At 32.5% G+C, this 17,809-nt stretch overlaps 3 protein-coding genes and 1 non-coding gene across 7 annotated transcripts in view; all 4 read left to right on the top strand.

Annotated features, from left to right (window-relative positions):
- LOC100650484 (putative uncharacterized protein DDB_G0271606) overlaps nt 1-5,230 on the top strand; it is a 33,801-nt gene extending 28,571 nt beyond the window's left edge. Inside the window, exons 3-9 of the mRNA XM_012310605.3 lie at nt 422-655; nt 779-954; nt 1,300-1,597; nt 1,984-2,484; nt 2,802-3,032; nt 3,620-3,863; nt 4,072-5,230. Coding sequence (XP_012165995.2) covers nt 422-655; nt 779-954; nt 1,300-1,597; nt 1,984-2,484; nt 2,802-3,032; nt 3,620-3,863; nt 4,072-4,166 — 1,779 coding nt within the window. The 3' untranslated portion in view covers nt 4,167-5,230. The remainder of the gene's footprint in view (nt 1-421; nt 656-778; nt 955-1,299; nt 1,598-1,983; nt 2,485-2,801; nt 3,033-3,619; nt 3,864-4,071) is intronic.
- Nucleotides 3,392-3,473, top strand: TRNAL-AAG. Its single transcript has one exon. It is a non-coding gene; the product is annotated as a tRNA-Leu (tRNA).
- Nucleotides 5,231-5,837: 607 nt separating the features above from the next.
- LOC100650363 (conserved oligomeric Golgi complex subunit 8) lies at nt 5,838-7,319 on the top strand. Of its 3 annotated transcripts, none has more exons than XM_003396807.4 (4): nt 5,839-6,023; nt 6,409-6,617; nt 6,696-6,829; nt 6,959-7,319. In XM_003396807.4, exons 2-4 carry the CDS (start codon nt 6,473-6,475, stop codon nt 7,118-7,120), a joined length of 441 nt encoding a protein of 146 aa, XP_003396855.1. In that variant the 5' UTR covers nt 5,839-6,023; nt 6,409-6,472; the 3' UTR covers nt 7,121-7,319. The 3 variants fall into 3 exon arrangements, with proteins under 3 accessions (XP_020719684.1, XP_003396855.1, XP_020719685.1); XM_020864026.2 differs by having other exon boundaries at nt 5,839-6,294; XM_020864025.2 differs by having other exon boundaries at nt 5,838-6,617.
- Nucleotides 7,320-7,971: 652 nt separating this feature from the next.
- Nucleotides 7,972-17,809, top strand: part of LOC100642453 (heparan sulfate 2-O-sulfotransferase pipe) — a 123,957-nt gene continuing 114,119 nt past the window's right edge. Inside the window, exons 1-3 of one of the 2 annotated variants that reach the window (XM_048407267.1) lie at nt 7,972-9,235; nt 9,491-9,597; nt 15,265-15,402. The gene's annotated coding sequence lies outside the window, so the exon portion shown is untranslated. Of the gene's footprint in view, nt 9,236-9,490; nt 9,598-15,252; nt 15,403-17,809 lie in introns of those variants that run through there. The other variant, XM_048407268.1, reaches the window with a different exon arrangement.

Raw genomic sequence — 17,809 nt, 5'->3', positions numbered from 1 at the left:
TATTACTGTGATGATTATATTGGAAAACTTTGAAACTATTTTGAAGATATATATAGGTATAAAAGTCACGAGACGTTTGATGTAAATATATACATAATACAAAATTGCGATATAATATGAATAATCATTAGGATATAAAACGTTAGAGATGGTTCTATTGAATATTGCGGGTTATTAACGGAATATTAAACTTTTAAATACTTCTGTAATCTTTGCGAAATATGTATATACTTGCGCTATTTTCATACTTTACCAGTATTGTTAATAAAATTTCAAATTGTTATATCTTTTATTTTTACATGGGATTAACCATCGGTTCTACGTCATGTCTTCGTATTTAATATTTATTATTAACGGTTTTATAGACTTTTAGAAAAATTATGGAACGAGAGGTGTTAAGGAATATTTTCTCGTTGTGCAGGATACCAGTGACATGAAGGAGGTTCAGCAGTCTCTCGCTGAGCAAACACCATCGAAGAAGGAGGTAGAGCCAGATACCAAGGACGTTAAAGTCCACAAAGAGGATGAGAATAATTCAAAGTCAGACAACGAAAGCGGTGACCATGACGACGATGACGATGACTATGATGATGACGAGTTTCCTCCCGTGCACATCAAGTTGCCTCTCCAATTCGATTTCGACGAAATTGCGGGCGTAAGTTCACTAATTTTATTACAATTTATAAAAATTGAAAAATTGAAAGATTATCGAAACCATAAATGAATCGATGCACAAAATTAATAATTTTTATATTTGTCTTTTTGTTTTATTTTTTAGACTTTGATCCAGGAGGCACGCAGCAGAGTTTCTTGCGTGGTTGAGAGACGAAGAGCTGATCAAGTGATGGATGGTGCTAATAACAATAATGTCGATAACAGTACCGATTCTCGCTACCAAAGACTGAGTGGAGAACGTGTAGCCATTTTGTGCGAATCTGGCAATCCTCATCAAGAGTATGTATGATTTGAAGTGTTATGCCTCGTCCATGAAAAAAGTTTTAATGTAATTTATTAGATTAAATTATAGATAGTACATTATCAAATTTGTCAACCGTATGGCAATTAAATAGAAATATAAAATAATTTCATTTTATTTGGTGACGCTACTGGTAAAGCTTCTTAGTTTACAGAAAAAGCAAGGAAGATCAATTAAAATGAAAAATAAAAGACTTTTAAAACAGTCTTGATATAAAAATACTAACAATTTCTAAAGATTTAAAATAATTGAAAATTTGAAATTTAATTGAATTTTTACATATGAATGTTATATTTAATTTTCAAAATGTGCTTAATTTTCAGGCAACAAGATCAAGAGATGCTTACGCCAATCATCATCCCATTGGGAACCGTCCAAGTACCACTTCAATCTCAGGAACCGAACCCAGGTTATCATCAGTATCAAGTGCACACTCAATATCAAGTTCCTGACATGCAGCAGTTACCACTTAGCGATCCACGCGGACTTAATCACATCCCACCTGGTATTGTTCCCCCTGAATTGCGAAATATCCCTCAGGTAACCATGGAAATGAGGCCTCCGCGTATGGGACCACAGACGCCCATGATGGGACCGCAAAATCCTGCAATGGGACCACAAGTTAGTATATCTTATATTAATATGCAATAACAGAAAAATCAATACTGCTCTCTTTTTAGTAAAATAGTTTTCGTCTCAGAATTAAATAGAAATCAAGAATAGATCAAGAGATTTTGTCATATTATTATTTAGAACTAAGTTTGCAATATTTACCTAAAATTCAACGTTTGTTAAACTAAATCAGATAATTGTTTTTATTCTAAATAATTACACACTATATCCTCTCATAATTAATTAGACGATGTATCTCTTACACTTCGTTTCATTCTCGCTATAGGAAGGTAAATAAAACTTTTTTACCACCGTTATTCTTTACCACTGCTATTCTGAATATATAAAAAAATCATTTACCACCACGATAATTAAAATTTAATAATTTCATTCAGGTTGAAGTGCGCCGAATTCCCATCGAATTGCGTCATTTCTCGGCGAATCCTATGAGAGGTATGCGACCACCAATGCCTCAAGAACCGCAACAAGTACCCGTGATGTATCAACAAGTTGAGCAAACGGGAACGTATGGTCAAGAACAGGGACCAGCCATGATGCCTCCACCAGCACCACAGCCAGAAGCTCAGGTTCACGAACAAAGGATTATTCCTCACGTATTGATCCCGCAGACCGAACAACATCCATCTCAGATGCCACCGCAAGTGCAACCTCAAGTACAACCCCAGATGCAACCTCAGCCTCAAGCTCAGCCTCAACCACAACCACAACCGCAGCCTCAGATTACCGAAAGACAACGTTCACCTTTCCAAGGAATTCCATTCGAAATTCGAAGGATCATTCAACAAGTACCTCTAGAGATTAAGAATATCATTCAACATATCACTGGTGAAGCGAGACCTATACCCGTACAAATACCTGAAGGTGCTCGCCGCGAGGTAATTCATTTATTTGAGATATTTATATTACATTAACTGAAAATATAATTGGCATTAAAAATTAATTGGTCTCTGAAATGAAAATTAATAGAAAAATATGATTTTGTAACGATCAATCTTGATTCATTTTAATTTCAATAAATAATTTTAATGTTCATAATTTTAATTAAACATACACATATTACATATATAATAATAATAATTTAACATCTGTATAATTGTACATGCGAGATTGTCCTATTATTTCTACTATTATTAGACGATAATATCGAATGTAATATTTTATTTATTGAAATAATTTTATTTACATTTTTCAGAACGTTCAAGAATTCAAACCGTTCCCGGAAGGAGCTCAGCCCATTCCTCTGGGACTTCCACTTCCGTTAGAGGTTCGAAATCTATTGGAGCATGGAAATATCGAGGGTCGCCAGCGACCGGATGGTTCTAACGAGCAACAGGAAGCTAAACCTTTCCCTGGACCGGAAGATGATAGCGAGGAAGAAAGGAACTTCCCTGTACCAGCGGAAATTCGTAACATAATTCATCAGGTAAAAACCAAACTAATCAATTTCAGATATAATTTCAAATTTTAATTTTATTTGAATTTTAGATATCAATTTTAACGTTTCAAAGAAAAATTTCATTTGAAATTACACTAAAAGCTATCGTATGAAGACAATTATTCTGTACACGTATTGTTTTAAATATAATCATTTAATTAATCTTACAATAACATTTTATTAATGTTACACAAATACCGTACATTTTTGTAGAGTGTCATATTTCGGATTTCAACCAACTCGTACGTTATAAAATATCATCTTTGTTTACTTGTTTATAATAACAAATGTTATGTAAAAATAAATGAGAACCGCTGGATCAGTAATTTTTCACCAAATTCATATCTGGTAGCGTGGCCGAGCGGTCTAAGGCGCTGGTTTAAGGCACCAGTCTCTTCGGAGGCGTGGGTTCGAATCCCACCGCTGCCATATTTTTGTTACCTTAGTTATTTTTATACTTCATCTCTTTTTCTATGTCCATTGGCGTTATTACTGATATCGCCAAGTATTGCGATTAATTAAATTTTCCATTTTATCGTATGCAATTAGTATATTAATAATATGTTAATTTTTAGGTTGTAGAAGGTAATGCATTCCCAGTTTCAAGATTTGCTCTGCCATTGAGACCTGTAGAATCCTTGGAAATACCTGTTGAGGCCCGTGCTGAAGTTTCTGATAATCAAAGCTCCGAACAAGAATCAGAGCAAAGACAGCAGGAACAACAACAAACGACTCACATGATGATGCAACAACAACAGCAACAGCAACAGCAAGTGCAACAGCAACAACAAGAGCAAGAAGAGGAAAGCCGCCCACACTGTGAGTAGATAACTTAATTTTTACAGATTTTTTATTCTTAACTTTTGTTACATTTAAGAGTATTCGTAATTCATGGACTTTTATTTAATCTCCAGTAGTATTTATCAAAGAACTTAATCCCGTTTTTATATTATATGTAGATGTTATAAAATTGTAAATATAGGAACTATAAAATTTTCTAATATATACTGTTCCAATTTGTCCACAGACGTGCAACCACGTTCGGTGCGTTCAATCCCAGAGGCATTCACACACCGCCGTGAGAAGCGTGTACGTCGTTGCGCTTGTGATTGCGCCTGTTAATTTCAGTTGCAGCGAATCGGATCGAATGTCCCATCATACCCGGTCAAAGAGAATGTCCCAAAAAAGAAGAAAAGCATCTCGAAACATGTTTGACGAGTTCTCGTAAACCGAAAGAACATTTTTCAGGCGATCCCTAACACGCGAACGTTACCCTCCTCGGATTTCACATTTCTGTAGATCTTACGAAAGTAAACTGGACCTGGTACATTACTTTTGTAGAAGATAATATATGGGACGAATGTCGAAGAGATTAAAAACGCCGTTAAGTTTGTAGTATTATACCGCTATAAAGCAGCAAAGTCACGAGCGTGTTTTTATTTAGGCTGTTCATAGTACGATCGAAGAAAATAAAATGATAAAAAAGAAAGAGAAGCTCGTGGCTCAGAAGATACCGTAGAGAGTAGACATCTATATCAACAGGGGTACACCTACAGTTAGAGAGAGGAAGATCTATTGATTTGGAATGATATTCTTTTTTTAACTAACACGTTTTCAATGAAGAAAATCATTACAGTTTCTTCTTCTAGTGATATGACAATCGCGTACAGGGAGAGAATTAAAGATATGAGGAAATCTGTGATCGTTTCTTTTATTCGCGTCGAAAAGAGATAAGAAAACTACACAGAAACAAAACAGAAGAAGAAACTAATAATTTTTTTTTTAAATAATCGGAGATAAGTTTGTAACCTTTTACGGCGATCGCTGTATATTATGTGGATGTGGCTTAAGAGAAGCGTTATTCATTAACCAGCGTCGTAATCAACATTGACATTTTCGTTTGGTTACTTTTAATCGGTTGTGTGCTTAGAAGAAGCGAAAATAAAGTGTGAAGATCCTTCCGTAAAATCCAATTTCCGATTTCGGCGTGTATGTTATTACTTTCTTCTGTACTTACAGCATCGTTTCTTATAAAACATCGTTACATCATTTTTGCATCTATCCTAAATTGTTTTTAAGGTATGGATATTTTATTAATCTGTATTTTCTGTTTTACATACACACACATATATATTTCTTTTTTCATGACAATTAATAAAGCGAAAAGATTATTGGTTTAGACTCGATACCCTGCGAACGTGTCATTTTATTTCTTTTTTTCAAGATAGCTTATTAATCATCAACAAATACATGGTTTTAAGACATCTTAAAAGAAGTATACACAAAAAAAAAGATATTTTTTGATAAGAAGCTTTTAACGTAGATTAGTAGGATGTAGCGTTTCACTGTAATATTGCGCCTGAATTAATAATATTAATAGATAGTTTAATACTTTTATATTGTATTAGATATAAACAATCAACTTTCACAAAGTACACGTTATTCCTTGTGCAGGATTTTTATATGATAGTTTATCCTAAAATTCTTTTAACAAAGATATTATATAGAAGACAAAGTCTTAAAGATACAATTCGACGAATTAAAAACTTGGACCATGCTTAAATTTACGTCCTTAATAAATCATTAAAGTAACAATATTATTATAATTATCATTTCTTTGAATATAATTAACTAGATTTCCCAATTAACTAGATTTCTTATAATGAACTTACTTAATAAAATACGATTAAATATATTAACGTAAGTTTCGAAAAACAAATTTTTATTGAAGCGCCAATTTTGTACCTACGTTACTGAATATGACATCATTCAATGGCGTAGGTTCGCAAAACCGAACTGAGCATGCGTATAACATGTCAGCTCGCGACGTATGAGCGGTTGTTTAGTGTGTGATCTTACACACAACAGTGTTGCGTTACGATTCACGTTTGTTATGATAGTAGCTAATCATTTTTGAATAACAGTTTGTATATCGTTCCACGTATTTCGAAAAAAGGATTACGTCGGGCGTTATTGAAGGTGAGCACGTTCAGGAGTATACATTGTGTCGATAATCGTCATGACGTAGCACATTTTTAGATTTCACAATTCTATTTAGAAACAAACTGTGTGATAGATTAATGAGTTTTAACAATAACAGAACAAAGGGCGAAGAGTTCTGATATCGTCAATCTAATCGGAGTCATCCGCTCAAAATGATGAATTTTGAAGGAGAAAAAGGATCTACAAGATCCTCGTCATCACGAAATATTTGTTGCTGTCTCACAACAGCTAGATATAACAGTTCAAAGTAAATTTCCTAATTCGTGTTTAAATGATTCTTACATGATCATGATTTCTCACTCGACATTCAATGCCATGGTAGGACTTTTGTAGATGCACATTAACCATATTCACTTTTTAGTGTATATAGATATTACGTAGACGATCCAACCTGAGTGTACTATCAACTGATGTAGACAGATGATATGGACAAATTACAGAATCAGAATAGTCACCAACTGATCCACTGTAGATACAATAATAATAATAATAATAATAATAGTAATAATAATAATAACAACAGGTTAACGGAATATTTTAATTTGGATAATCGGATAGATGATCCACTCCGTAAGCAAAGACAAAAAAGAAAATAAGTTGTATATACCTAGTAAATAATGAAAAACATATATTTATGTAAATTTATAGGTGAGCCGGAAGTAACAATGAATTTGAATGAGGGCTCAGCTCAATTATCATTTCATCCATTGGAAGAACCAGAAGAGGATTTATTTGACTATGAAATTGATACTTCGTATCAAGATATGAATACAGAATCTGAGGTAAATTAATAATTATACAAATATTTTTTTCAATTAGTTATGTACTTTGAATTGCTTTCTTGCATATATATTTATATTATATATATAATATGTTAGTGCTATATTAACTTCAACTATGTTCATTTATAGGAGCAAGTGGTACCATCCAGTCAACTAAGTAATAGTTATAAATATCCTGATGAACTTACCATTTCGGATGATGAGGTAGATGAAGGCATATTTGAAGATGAACCAGTATCTAATTTAGTATTGCCAGATGACAATAACAGATACAACTCACAACCTCCGTGAATATCTACTTGACTGTAGTTGACATGTTTGTAGAGTAGCACTTTGTGCTAATTTGCTACCAATATCTAATGTTATTCAGTTTTCCATCCATCAGCAAAAATCACAGAATGTGTAAAAAGTGTTGTGGTAGTAACATTAGAACATTGATTGCTGTTTTATATTAAAATAAAACATTCCAAGTGGCTTTTTAATTCGTAAACATTGTGATGTAAGTTTCTGCTTTATTTACATATAATGATGATTTATGATTTACAACATTTGTTTCATATTGATATAAATTTTAGTTATCATTTTATTATACAAATGGAATTATATGATAGAGAGAAAGATATATAATACAATTCTTCAGTTAAGTAAAGTATTATTTAAGTGTACTTTGAGGACGATTATTTACTTGATTATCGTCATTGTTTAAAAGAAAAAGTTAAAGATGGAATTACTTTTAGTATAGATTACATAAATAAATCCATTTCAATAAAGTGATGTGACATCACTAGACTCTTCAATATTCAGTAATAAAATATTTGGTTAAATTAATACCAATAACATTCTACTGTTGCACCATACAAATGTTTCTATTAATATTATATATGAGATATAAATTTATTTAAACATATTCTAAAATACACTTAGAAAAAATAATAGCGAAATGATTTTAACTGGAAATTATATATATTGGAAATATCTTATTTTTACTATGGTGGACATATTTTGAATATAATATTTAAATGTACATTATCATTAAAAACGTAATTACTGTATACAGTCTTAAATGATATACTCTAATTAATTACATATGTAATAAAAGATAAAATAATAAAATATGAGAAACCATCCATCATAAGTTGATCAAGGGTGTATGTTTTCTCCTTTATATCATATTTATTAGTATTTCAGAAATTAGTATAAACAATTGATCACTGGCTTAAACAGTCAAATTGAATATTATTTTCTCATAGAATAGAAATACTATTTCTTTACAAAAGATATTTTTTCTTAATACAGAATTTTTATACAAGATCATTGATTGATATAATTTCAATATTTTTAATTTTCGATATCCTATTTATTTTATTTTATATTTATTGAGTTCAATCACATCATCACTAGGAACACAGTCATATTGAGTGGGTTAATTGAATTCATTGCTATTCAGGACATAAAGTCACTGGAATATTTATGCTTTACTAGTTACATATGTTATGTTAAGTTATTACTCAACTTCTAGATGGAAGAATCATCTCTATGAATAAAACAATATTCTTCTGTTTATATTCAAAGAATTAGGTAATATGAATATCAATTTTTTAAATTGAAATGTTAAAGAATATTAATATTTTGCGATCCTCTTAAATTCTTAAATTGGTAATTTAATATTGTTTACTAGCTATTCTCTGTTCAATTTTCTTACAACACGAGAAAGATATAAGGAAAAGGTCAGGTACGTTCACTCATTCATAAAAGCAAATAACTTCATAATCGTGATTTCTATAAATTATAGTAATTTATTGAATTACAGTAATCATGCATGAAACCAACGCACGATTTAATAACAGTTAATAAAAGAAAATGTAAATACATAATGTAATTTATCATTAAATAATTGCAAGCTATCGAAAATAATCTTATATTATGTATGTAACCTATAAATTATGTATTAACAATCTTGCTGTCGAACTTGAATAAATAGTTCATAGATAGTATTCGGTGTTGCGTTTCATCAAAAGCAGCTTTTTCTGTCACCCAACACGCGATCCAGCCTACACAATGTCCCACGCTAGAATTACTTTCGAACTCGTGTTAGAAGGTGAAATCGAATCATGTCGAATCGAATTTCGAAGAGCTTCCGCGGAATCGACAACCGTAACGAAATCGTTAGTTTTTCCCTCTGTGAGTTTGCGTGCATGGCAATAATTTATGGAAATGCGAGAATCATGATCGTAAATTTTATATCAAAGAAATGCAGCAATATGTAATATTCTCGCGCGAATTTCGATCCAAAAAAGGACTAAAAAGAAAGTTATATACATATTAAGGATGTTGTTGTTCTAATCAAATAGTTGAATTATTATGAAATATTTATTTATTTTATGAATACAAAAGGAACAAAGTTCTGTAAGTATCATTATAATAACTCAAGCGAAATTAACATTAAAAAGCTAAAATTGAAATTTTCAACATAATTTACACAATTTGCCATTTTGCCTTATCCATCCTTTTTTTAAAAGAAAGTTAAAGTTTATATAATATATTAATATTTATCATTAATGTTATTATGTTATTATAATTTTTAATTTTTGGTATTATAACCTTAACCTATAATATACATTTTACACATAATGTAAATACTTGTAATTTTTCTAATTATAGGTTGATTCTGCAGTCTATGTACATATAGTACAGAGGCTATCATAAAATTTCTGTCAATGGTGTGACAACATAAGAAGAAATTGATTCATTCGCAATTTGATTTGAAGGTAACTATTCTGATATTTTAACATACATATACATTGATATTTAAATCGCTTGCACGCATAATATATGACTATGCATGTAAGATTTACGGCATATGTATTATTAATCTTTACGCTTTGTTGCGATACAGTTATAGCGATGTATGATTGATCGTACCTAAGCTCTCATTGTTTTCGATTAATTATCATAAAATTCAAATTTTTTGTTCGCCGTAATCCTACACCTTGGTACATGATCAAAGAATGCGGAAATGATTGCAAAATTTCATGTTAGTACCACGCTAAAACACGAGGAGCTGTCTCTGCATCTTTCTGCGTTTTATGCAAGTTTCGCTGTTTAATTGTTATCAAATTTTTAGCGATCGTGGAGAATCTTTCTCAAGTAACTTTTCCAATCAGATTAATATTTATTATTACAAACGTTTTTTGTAAGTATATTTTAATTAACTATTGGTAGTTAAATTTATTTAAATAGAACATCGTTCGATTAAATATTAATATTAAGTAATAACAAGAATGATGTTATCAGAGAAATAATCTTGACCGAAATAAGCTAGCCATTTAAATTATAAGTCACTCAATCGGGCACAAGAATTATGGATTTTAAGGACTTTCGAAAATCTTCGAATTCTTGAGGACTTATGAATAAAATATCCGATTACTAAATAATTTCGTGTAATTTATAGATATTGACGCGCATTATGTTCAAGTCTTGAAATTAACATATTTTGAAAGTCACCGTGTGATTGATTTATCGATTGAACTGTTCAAAGGCCAAATTTGTTATCTCCACTTTTTGAAATTTTTAAAATCTTAGTTCTAAAACGCTTGCCCGTAGGTTTGATCGTTCCTTATCTCGTACAATTTCATCAATTTTCTCTACTTTTCCTTTTGTGGAGTTGATCGACGTGGCAAATCTGTAACTCAGTTGTGATGCTTCAAGGGATGAAAGTTTAAAAAAGATGCAACGACATTCACAAATGAAACCTATCTGAGGTTTCATAATGGTATCATTGGAAATAAATGTAGGAAGTCTAGTTTATCAGGTCGGTGTCCATCGTGCATTTCGATCTCGGAAATCGTACAACACGATGTCGGGTGTAATTCAAACCAGAGTCCAGTTTTGCTGGTACAGAAATACCGGGCGTCAGTTTTGCAAGCAGTTTCGCGTTACAAGTAAGGACGACAACTTTTCATTTGCGATTTTAGAAGAATATTATACTGCACACTCCGGATCATACTAATTACTATCATTCTATATTACTATTACATTACACTTGAAACAAGTAAGGTGGTTACACCTTTTACAGTTTATTTTTGGTACCCTACTGATGATTTTAAATTTTAATTACCTTCAGTTGTGTAATAATAATTAAATGAATGAAGAGTTAACGTAAAACAGTGCGTTATTACTATCACTTCAAATTTAGGCATTTAACATCAATTTTAAATTTATGTTCAACGATAAAGCGTAAGAAGAAAAATTTCCCTTTGATCAAAAGATTATATGTCTTTCGAATGTTCGCTCTAAATTTTAATTCAATTTTGATTTAATTTTGAATTTGAATAGTGTAATAATTTGTCAAGGATGCGTTAAGTGAAAATTACAAAAATTACACTTCACAGATGAATTTAGTATGTTAGCTATTATTATTAAACTGTTATATGTTTATGGAAATTTGTATTTTTACGAATATAATTGAAGAAAATGTAATTTAGATAGAGAATCGTTTTACTTCTTAAATATTGTAACATTATGTCCATTTATGTAAACACCATCCAATTACCCGTAAATGTATAAAAATTTGCGGTCTTCGTACGTATCTCTGACCATGCTTAATTATCTTATACTCTATTATTACCACCACTAACTTCGTTCTGGACTTGTTCTAGACTTGTTTCAGTCGACCTATTCCTAATCGCATTTCCCATCTTATGCAAATTTCACATTGTGCCTCCCTACAGCGACACCGAACGTTTTTCATTCACGAAACAGCGGAAGAACTTTTACCTCGCCCACGCGAGAAGATGAAATCATGTGAGCGTTATTTATTCACCGAAGAATCATCTATTCAACGTTTGTAACATCGAGCATACGCATAGTGAAAAAGATATGAGCAAAAAATCGGAATTGGACGTTTTCGAAAGACCAATCTAAACCGAAACCGATTCTATTTGACCTGAATGTTTAAGAATTTAATTTTTTAAACTAGCCTCGTGAAATGCTTTGTGGAACGCTTTGTAATCGTAAACTAGTACCTACGCTATACTTACAGATGTAAAAGGTAATCAGTGGGATACTTTATTTTTTTACTAAAATTTTTTTTTATATATTTTGCAACATTCTAACTTTATGCTTGTGACATCAAGGCGTTAATTTATTGCGAATGAATTACAAAATTTAGTTTAGAGAAACGGTATTTGATAGTTTATTTATTACTATTGATACCTGATCTATTCAAGAAATTATTATTATCGTTAGCTACGCAAAGAAACATATTAGTCAATTTATATTCTTTTGAATACAACTAAAGCAACAGAGGATAAATGGAAACTTCTTCACACACTAAATATTATAACTAGTACTTTATTTTGAATATTTCTGCATATTACCTACGTTCTACGTGGTTTTGTTTAAAATTCCTTATCAGTGCATAAGAAATTTATATACATTAAGAAAGTTTATATACATTATAATTCAATAATGAATCAATAATTTCAATTTGATTTTACAGAAATATAAAAGTTATACATATTGAAGCTTATATACCAAGCATATCAAGGCTTAATATCAAAATACTATCAAGTTATGTGAAAACCTTGAAGATCATGTCAGCTTTCTCGATTCATCGATCACTATAGTTGAAAGTACCGACATAGAACCACTTTCTGGCTGTGAATCAAAATCCGACTCTCTATCCTCGATATGTCTTCGTGAAATATTTATCATTTTTTTTTTTTTTTTTTTTTTGTTCATTTCACGTGATCGCATTAAATGGACTGGAGCGTTAGGCACACTAAAAAGGTGTTTTATGGACATCACATGCGCACCTTCGGAAGAAGAGGAAGGCCAATGAACCCGGCTTTTGGACCTTTCTCCTCTGCAGTTATACATTTTCTCCGGTTAACGTTCGTTCGAGATTCGATGGCATCCTTTTCTTTTTTCTTTTTTCTTTCCCGCTCTGGTCGAGTTCGGTGACCTACTTAATTCCGACGTTATACTTCCGCCCAATTTTTTGCAACGTTATCTACACATTCGAGGTATGCTGGTTATAAAATCGATTTACATGTAGATGCATTAACATATTATCAATCGGCTGCTTTATCTAAAAACTAGCCAGTAGCGATGTGTCACAAGTTTTTTCTTATATATGATAGAATATAAAGATATTCACCAATAATCAATTTATTTAGGTAGCAATTAAATTTGAGTTATTAGCTTATTAACTGATTTTATCTAAAAACGTATCACGCGTTACCTACCTTCATAGCAGAATGGAAAAATTCTCAATTTAAATGGATTGAAATTAATTTTATTTGTACGTAATTAAAATTAGTTTATTTGATTTATTAGATTATTTACACGTAATTAACTTTACCCAGAAACCTACACGCGTTACAGATTAGTTTCATAAAACATAAAGGATGCCAAGGGAATTTAAATAAATTTTAATTAATTTTCCTTTACGTAATTAAATTTATTGTTATAGAATTCAGTTACAAAAATGTTGTATATATTTTATTCACGTATGTATATTAACTTTATCTTTGCATCTCTGTACCATTCACTTGCATTTTATGTCCTTTCGTTGGACTTATGTCATCGAACGCTCAAAGACTACATTTGCATATTAAAACAGTTTGTATTTTAGGAACTTTTACGGCGCTCAATAGTTGCTATTAAAGCGTTAAAAACATATGACATCCTACACAAAGTATCTATTGTATGCAAAAGTGAAGTTACATCGATGTTTTAGAGTGTTAAACACCTTAGGTAATAATCAGAATGATCGTGACGATCGGCATTCGATGGATCTCAGCTGGAGACTAGAAAGTCCATCAAAGCTTAGTTTCTTTCTCTTCTTTTTACCTCTATCTGTTCATACATTGGATGTTTTGTCCGTTTTTTATTGTTATTACTGTATGAAATTCATCATTCGCAATGCCAGCTATAAATTTTACTGTTCACCGATTTTTTTGAAGATGCGAGTGATTGATCAAGTACTGACAATATAATTTTTCCTCTCGACATAGCGATGTTTGAAAAGAATGACAACTTTTCATGTAGCACAAAGATCGATTTCTACGTTATTAATTTCTTTTTTACTTTTCTACTTTTATCATTGTACGAAAATACATGGAAAAAAACGCGTGAATTTTTTTAGCACAAATCAAACGTTTTACTGTAAAATATTTCAAAAATTTCAACAGAGAGGCTCGATGATATTTCCAAAATCTCTTCGAAGCTCTTCGATCAATTAATTCAATAGACCTAAATTTCTTCCTAATTTACATAACTACCTAACCACATCGTATTATACAATTATATCCTTCCATGGTATAGTCATTAAACCAGTCGTCTTCAACACCTGTTGAATCATATAGAAACCCATTGGGGAAGCAATCGGAAATTACCAAAATTATATTACTCAATGACATGAGAATATTCGAAACCATTCATCAAATCCAATGACGTTGATGTAGTAATTTTAACGCGTAGACGATATCGTTCGATTGCGTAACTCTCGTTAAGACGCGAAGATTATTGAGGAAGAACATGATATATATATATATATATATAGATCACATTGTTTTTTAATCTCGTAGAAGTGCAATGCTAAAATAGTAAAACAATCTCATTCGTAGATTTAAAATAAACAAAAAGATGTTTAAGCAGGAGAGACATTTTATATCTGATTTTCGTCTCTGGTCTTTGTACTTTTTCTGTCTTACCGAATATCATAAAAATATCGATCGAAACATTAGGAGTATTTTCGATTTAGTAAACAATCTCGTCAACTTATCAATCGTTCGTAGATCCTGAGCTTTTTGGAATTTGTCATACTATTTCCCATGCTATACGAAGCTATTGATACTCAAAGTTGCGTTACAATGCAATATTTCCCTTACAATTTCCTTTCAGTCAACTTGCATTATTGAGCTCTACTCGATGCACATTGTACTTGCAAAAAGGAGTTGCAAGAATTTCCTCGATGCATTCTTCCCTTCTATTCCTTCCTCCATTCAGATCCTACTGTAATAAACAATTCTTTTCAAATTATAAAAATTCTCCTCGTGTCTGCGACGTGTGCAATGGGTTTCTCCGATGTATCTATTATTCCAATACTTTAAGATTTTATAACTTGATTTTTGGAACTTGCCTTCGAAACTCGTTTTCTGACTTAACTTACTCTATTCGTTTCGTAATAAGGTTCTGTTCAGGCGCAAGCTGCGCACATTACCTCGTTGCTTGTTTCTTAACAGATGCTAAGTACTCTATTTTAAAGGACGTTAAAATCGAAAGAGCCTGTGAAAATGGACTTTTAATGGACTTATCTCTATATTTCATACGATTTTTACGTTTGTTCGACGAACTATACCGCCGACTATCCACAACATGCTCGTCGATTTCTGTACACACACGTAACGTTATAATGTACCTGTTCACAGAGATGTCAGACGGTAGTCCTGGCAGACGCACGTTCGATAACCCTACAAGGTACCGTTGGCTAAACCGGAAGTGGAGAACACGGGTATACGGTGCCACGAAATTGCTCGGGACCTTCGCCACGGAACGAGAACCAGCTGGTATGTGAGAATGCGTTGCTTCTTTGTCGGTGTTCAAAAAATCACGATGGGAGCGACACCCTCGCAAACGACCTCGATGGTTTCACGAAAGTCGTTTCTTTTCTCGCCTTCTTTTTTTCTTGCTTCTCTTTCTTCGTGAGTAACTATCGAAATGACGGATGGAAGATCAAGGATTTCCAGGCTGTCGTGACTCAGACTTATTACGCGTCTTATTGTCTGAGTCTATTGTCTTCCGCGTAGAAGTTTATGGCAACTGTTTGAAGTGAAGTTTCTATGGTATTGTTGCTGATTCATCAGAAATCGTAATAATAATTAGAATGATACCATGGTACTTCCTGCGACAGTTTCTGCTGCGATTGAACCGGTGTTTTACAAGCCACAAATTACAATAATATAATATTATAATAATAAAAGGAGCGAGTTTCTTGCAAATGAATGTTATAAATCAAATGTTGGTTGATTACTCTATTACGTTTGGGTGTTTTGTTCAGATGACTTTTATGCTCCAACGCTGGAATTATTGCTTCAATTATAGAATGGTTTTGATCATTTTACTGCTTTTACATTCTACATGATGTAATCTCACTTCTAGATTAATGCGAACATCTTTTATTAACTTTTAATGGAATGGGATTTTTCATTTTGAGACACGCGAACGATACTTCTGAAAAGTACACGTGTGGGAAAGATACACAATTAGCATAAATCTCTATTAACATAAGTGAGAGATCCTACCAATGTCATTCTTAACTCTAGAGTTCCTAATCTTTAATTTGAATTTGGATATATTATACATAGTTGATTAGAATTAAAGCAATATGGTTATGTAATTATACTTTTATCTCGGTAAAAGTATACAACAATATCGTCAAAAATACATTTTCATACTTTTAATAATTGTAAAAACAAGAGATCTCATAGCGGACGCTTTAACCAGTCCGCTAATTTTAGTGTCGAACACGAAAAGTAACTTGAAAGTTATAATAGCAACATTCTATACCTTCGTTAGATTATTATATTTTCAGCAAGTTAAAAAAGAAAGAAAAATCGACAGATTTCGTACATTTGTCTCGTTTCGAGCAAGAATCATGTTTCCACATGCCTCTCCTGTAGGCTAACGCTAATCACGACCATATTGATCGCATGGAAACACCAAACGAAGGTCTTATACCTCGCCTTAGTTAAAGTCGAATTAATACCAAAGTAAAGTCAAAATACTTTTAGAATCCCTGACGATCGATCAAGGACACACACGTTGCGAATATCTCGTCGGAAGACGAATGTGAAACGCAAGAATCGCGCTAGGTGTTCGAAACGTACGTCACGCGGTGTGACTTAAAAACTGTTTTCTCCCAAAACGTGTTAAACACGCGTTAGATCGTTGTTCGAGGTTTCCATTCGATTCCAAAGAATTACATAAATTTGCAACGTGCTGTCCCTATTCCCAGAGGATCGTTTAGCGGTAGGATGAAAACGATCTTGAAGCGTGTCGATTTTCCTCAAAATCCGGTCGCACCTGAGCTTTCCAAGGTTCTCGTAAAAGTCAAGGCCAGCCGGTCGTAAACCACAGGCATCATTTTATACCGCGTGCATTATACGTCTATCCGCGTACTTATATAGCGCATAGCCGTTCGGGAGAAAGCGAAGAACAGCACCGAGCAACCAGTTTATGAAAATTACCGCGACCATATTGGATGGTCGCCTTTCACGGGCAAACACGTACACCGAACTTGAAAACCTTTAATCGCCATTAGACGAAGAAGGTGCGACAATCAGACCGCTCCGCCTTTAATGGAATTTTCTTACACGCAATTAGGTGGAATTTATTATTGTACATAGCGGTTTCTATCGTTCGCTTTTCAACGGTTATAAGCTCTATTGTTTGTAAATCTAATCGCCAGCGTGTTGCTACGATGCGATGTTACACCACACTGCGTATGGAGTTTTCTTTCGTTCCTGTATCGTTGAATTAGGTTTTCCCATTGAAATGGGCGTCCTACCGGAATCGGAACGCCTGAGTATCTCGCGAGTGTCTCTAATGATACCGAAAGATGTTTTAATCATGATCTGATTTGGCTTTCTGCGAACGTAGACGCTATAAGAGAATTCATTCTTTCGCGATTGTACGATGATAAATCCTCTTTGTTGCAGTATAGTCCTTAATTGTCGTTCGAAATACAATTTTTGTAATTGTTTTATGCTTGCAGTGTTTCAAAGTACAGATATGTGTTTTTAAATCGTGTATTATAAAAAAGGAAGAAATTAGACTTTGTGGTACAATTAGCTGAATTTGATAAGTATCGAGTATTTGTTTAATACTTGCGACTTATTTTGTAATAGACGTCTCTTCGAGAAATACAAAAATGAATTCAAAATTATGATCAATTTACTGTGGACGTTTAAGCAA

The sequence above is a fragment of the Bombus terrestris genome, chromosome 7 (genome assembly GCF_910591885.1).
Source record: "Bombus terrestris chromosome 7, iyBomTerr1.2, whole genome shotgun sequence".
In the NCBI taxonomy this organism is placed as follows: domain Eukaryota; kingdom Metazoa; phylum Arthropoda; class Insecta; order Hymenoptera; family Apidae; genus Bombus; species Bombus terrestris.
Note: the sequence above shows the minus strand (reverse complement) of the source record. Positions and strands in the feature narration are given on the sequence as shown.

Coding starts and splice junctions, on each gene's coding strand:
- LOC100650363 (XM_020864025.2), top strand. CDS start 6,473: ATGGACAAATTACAGAATCAGAATAGTCACCAACTGATCCACTGTAGA. Junction 6,618..6,695: donor TCGGATAGATGATCCACTCC/GTAAGCAAAGAC, acceptor GTAAATTTATAG/GTGAGCCGGAAGTAACAATG. Junction 6,830..6,958: donor ATATGAATACAGAATCTGAG/GTAAATTAATAA, acceptor GTTCATTTATAG/GAGCAAGTGGTACCATCCAG.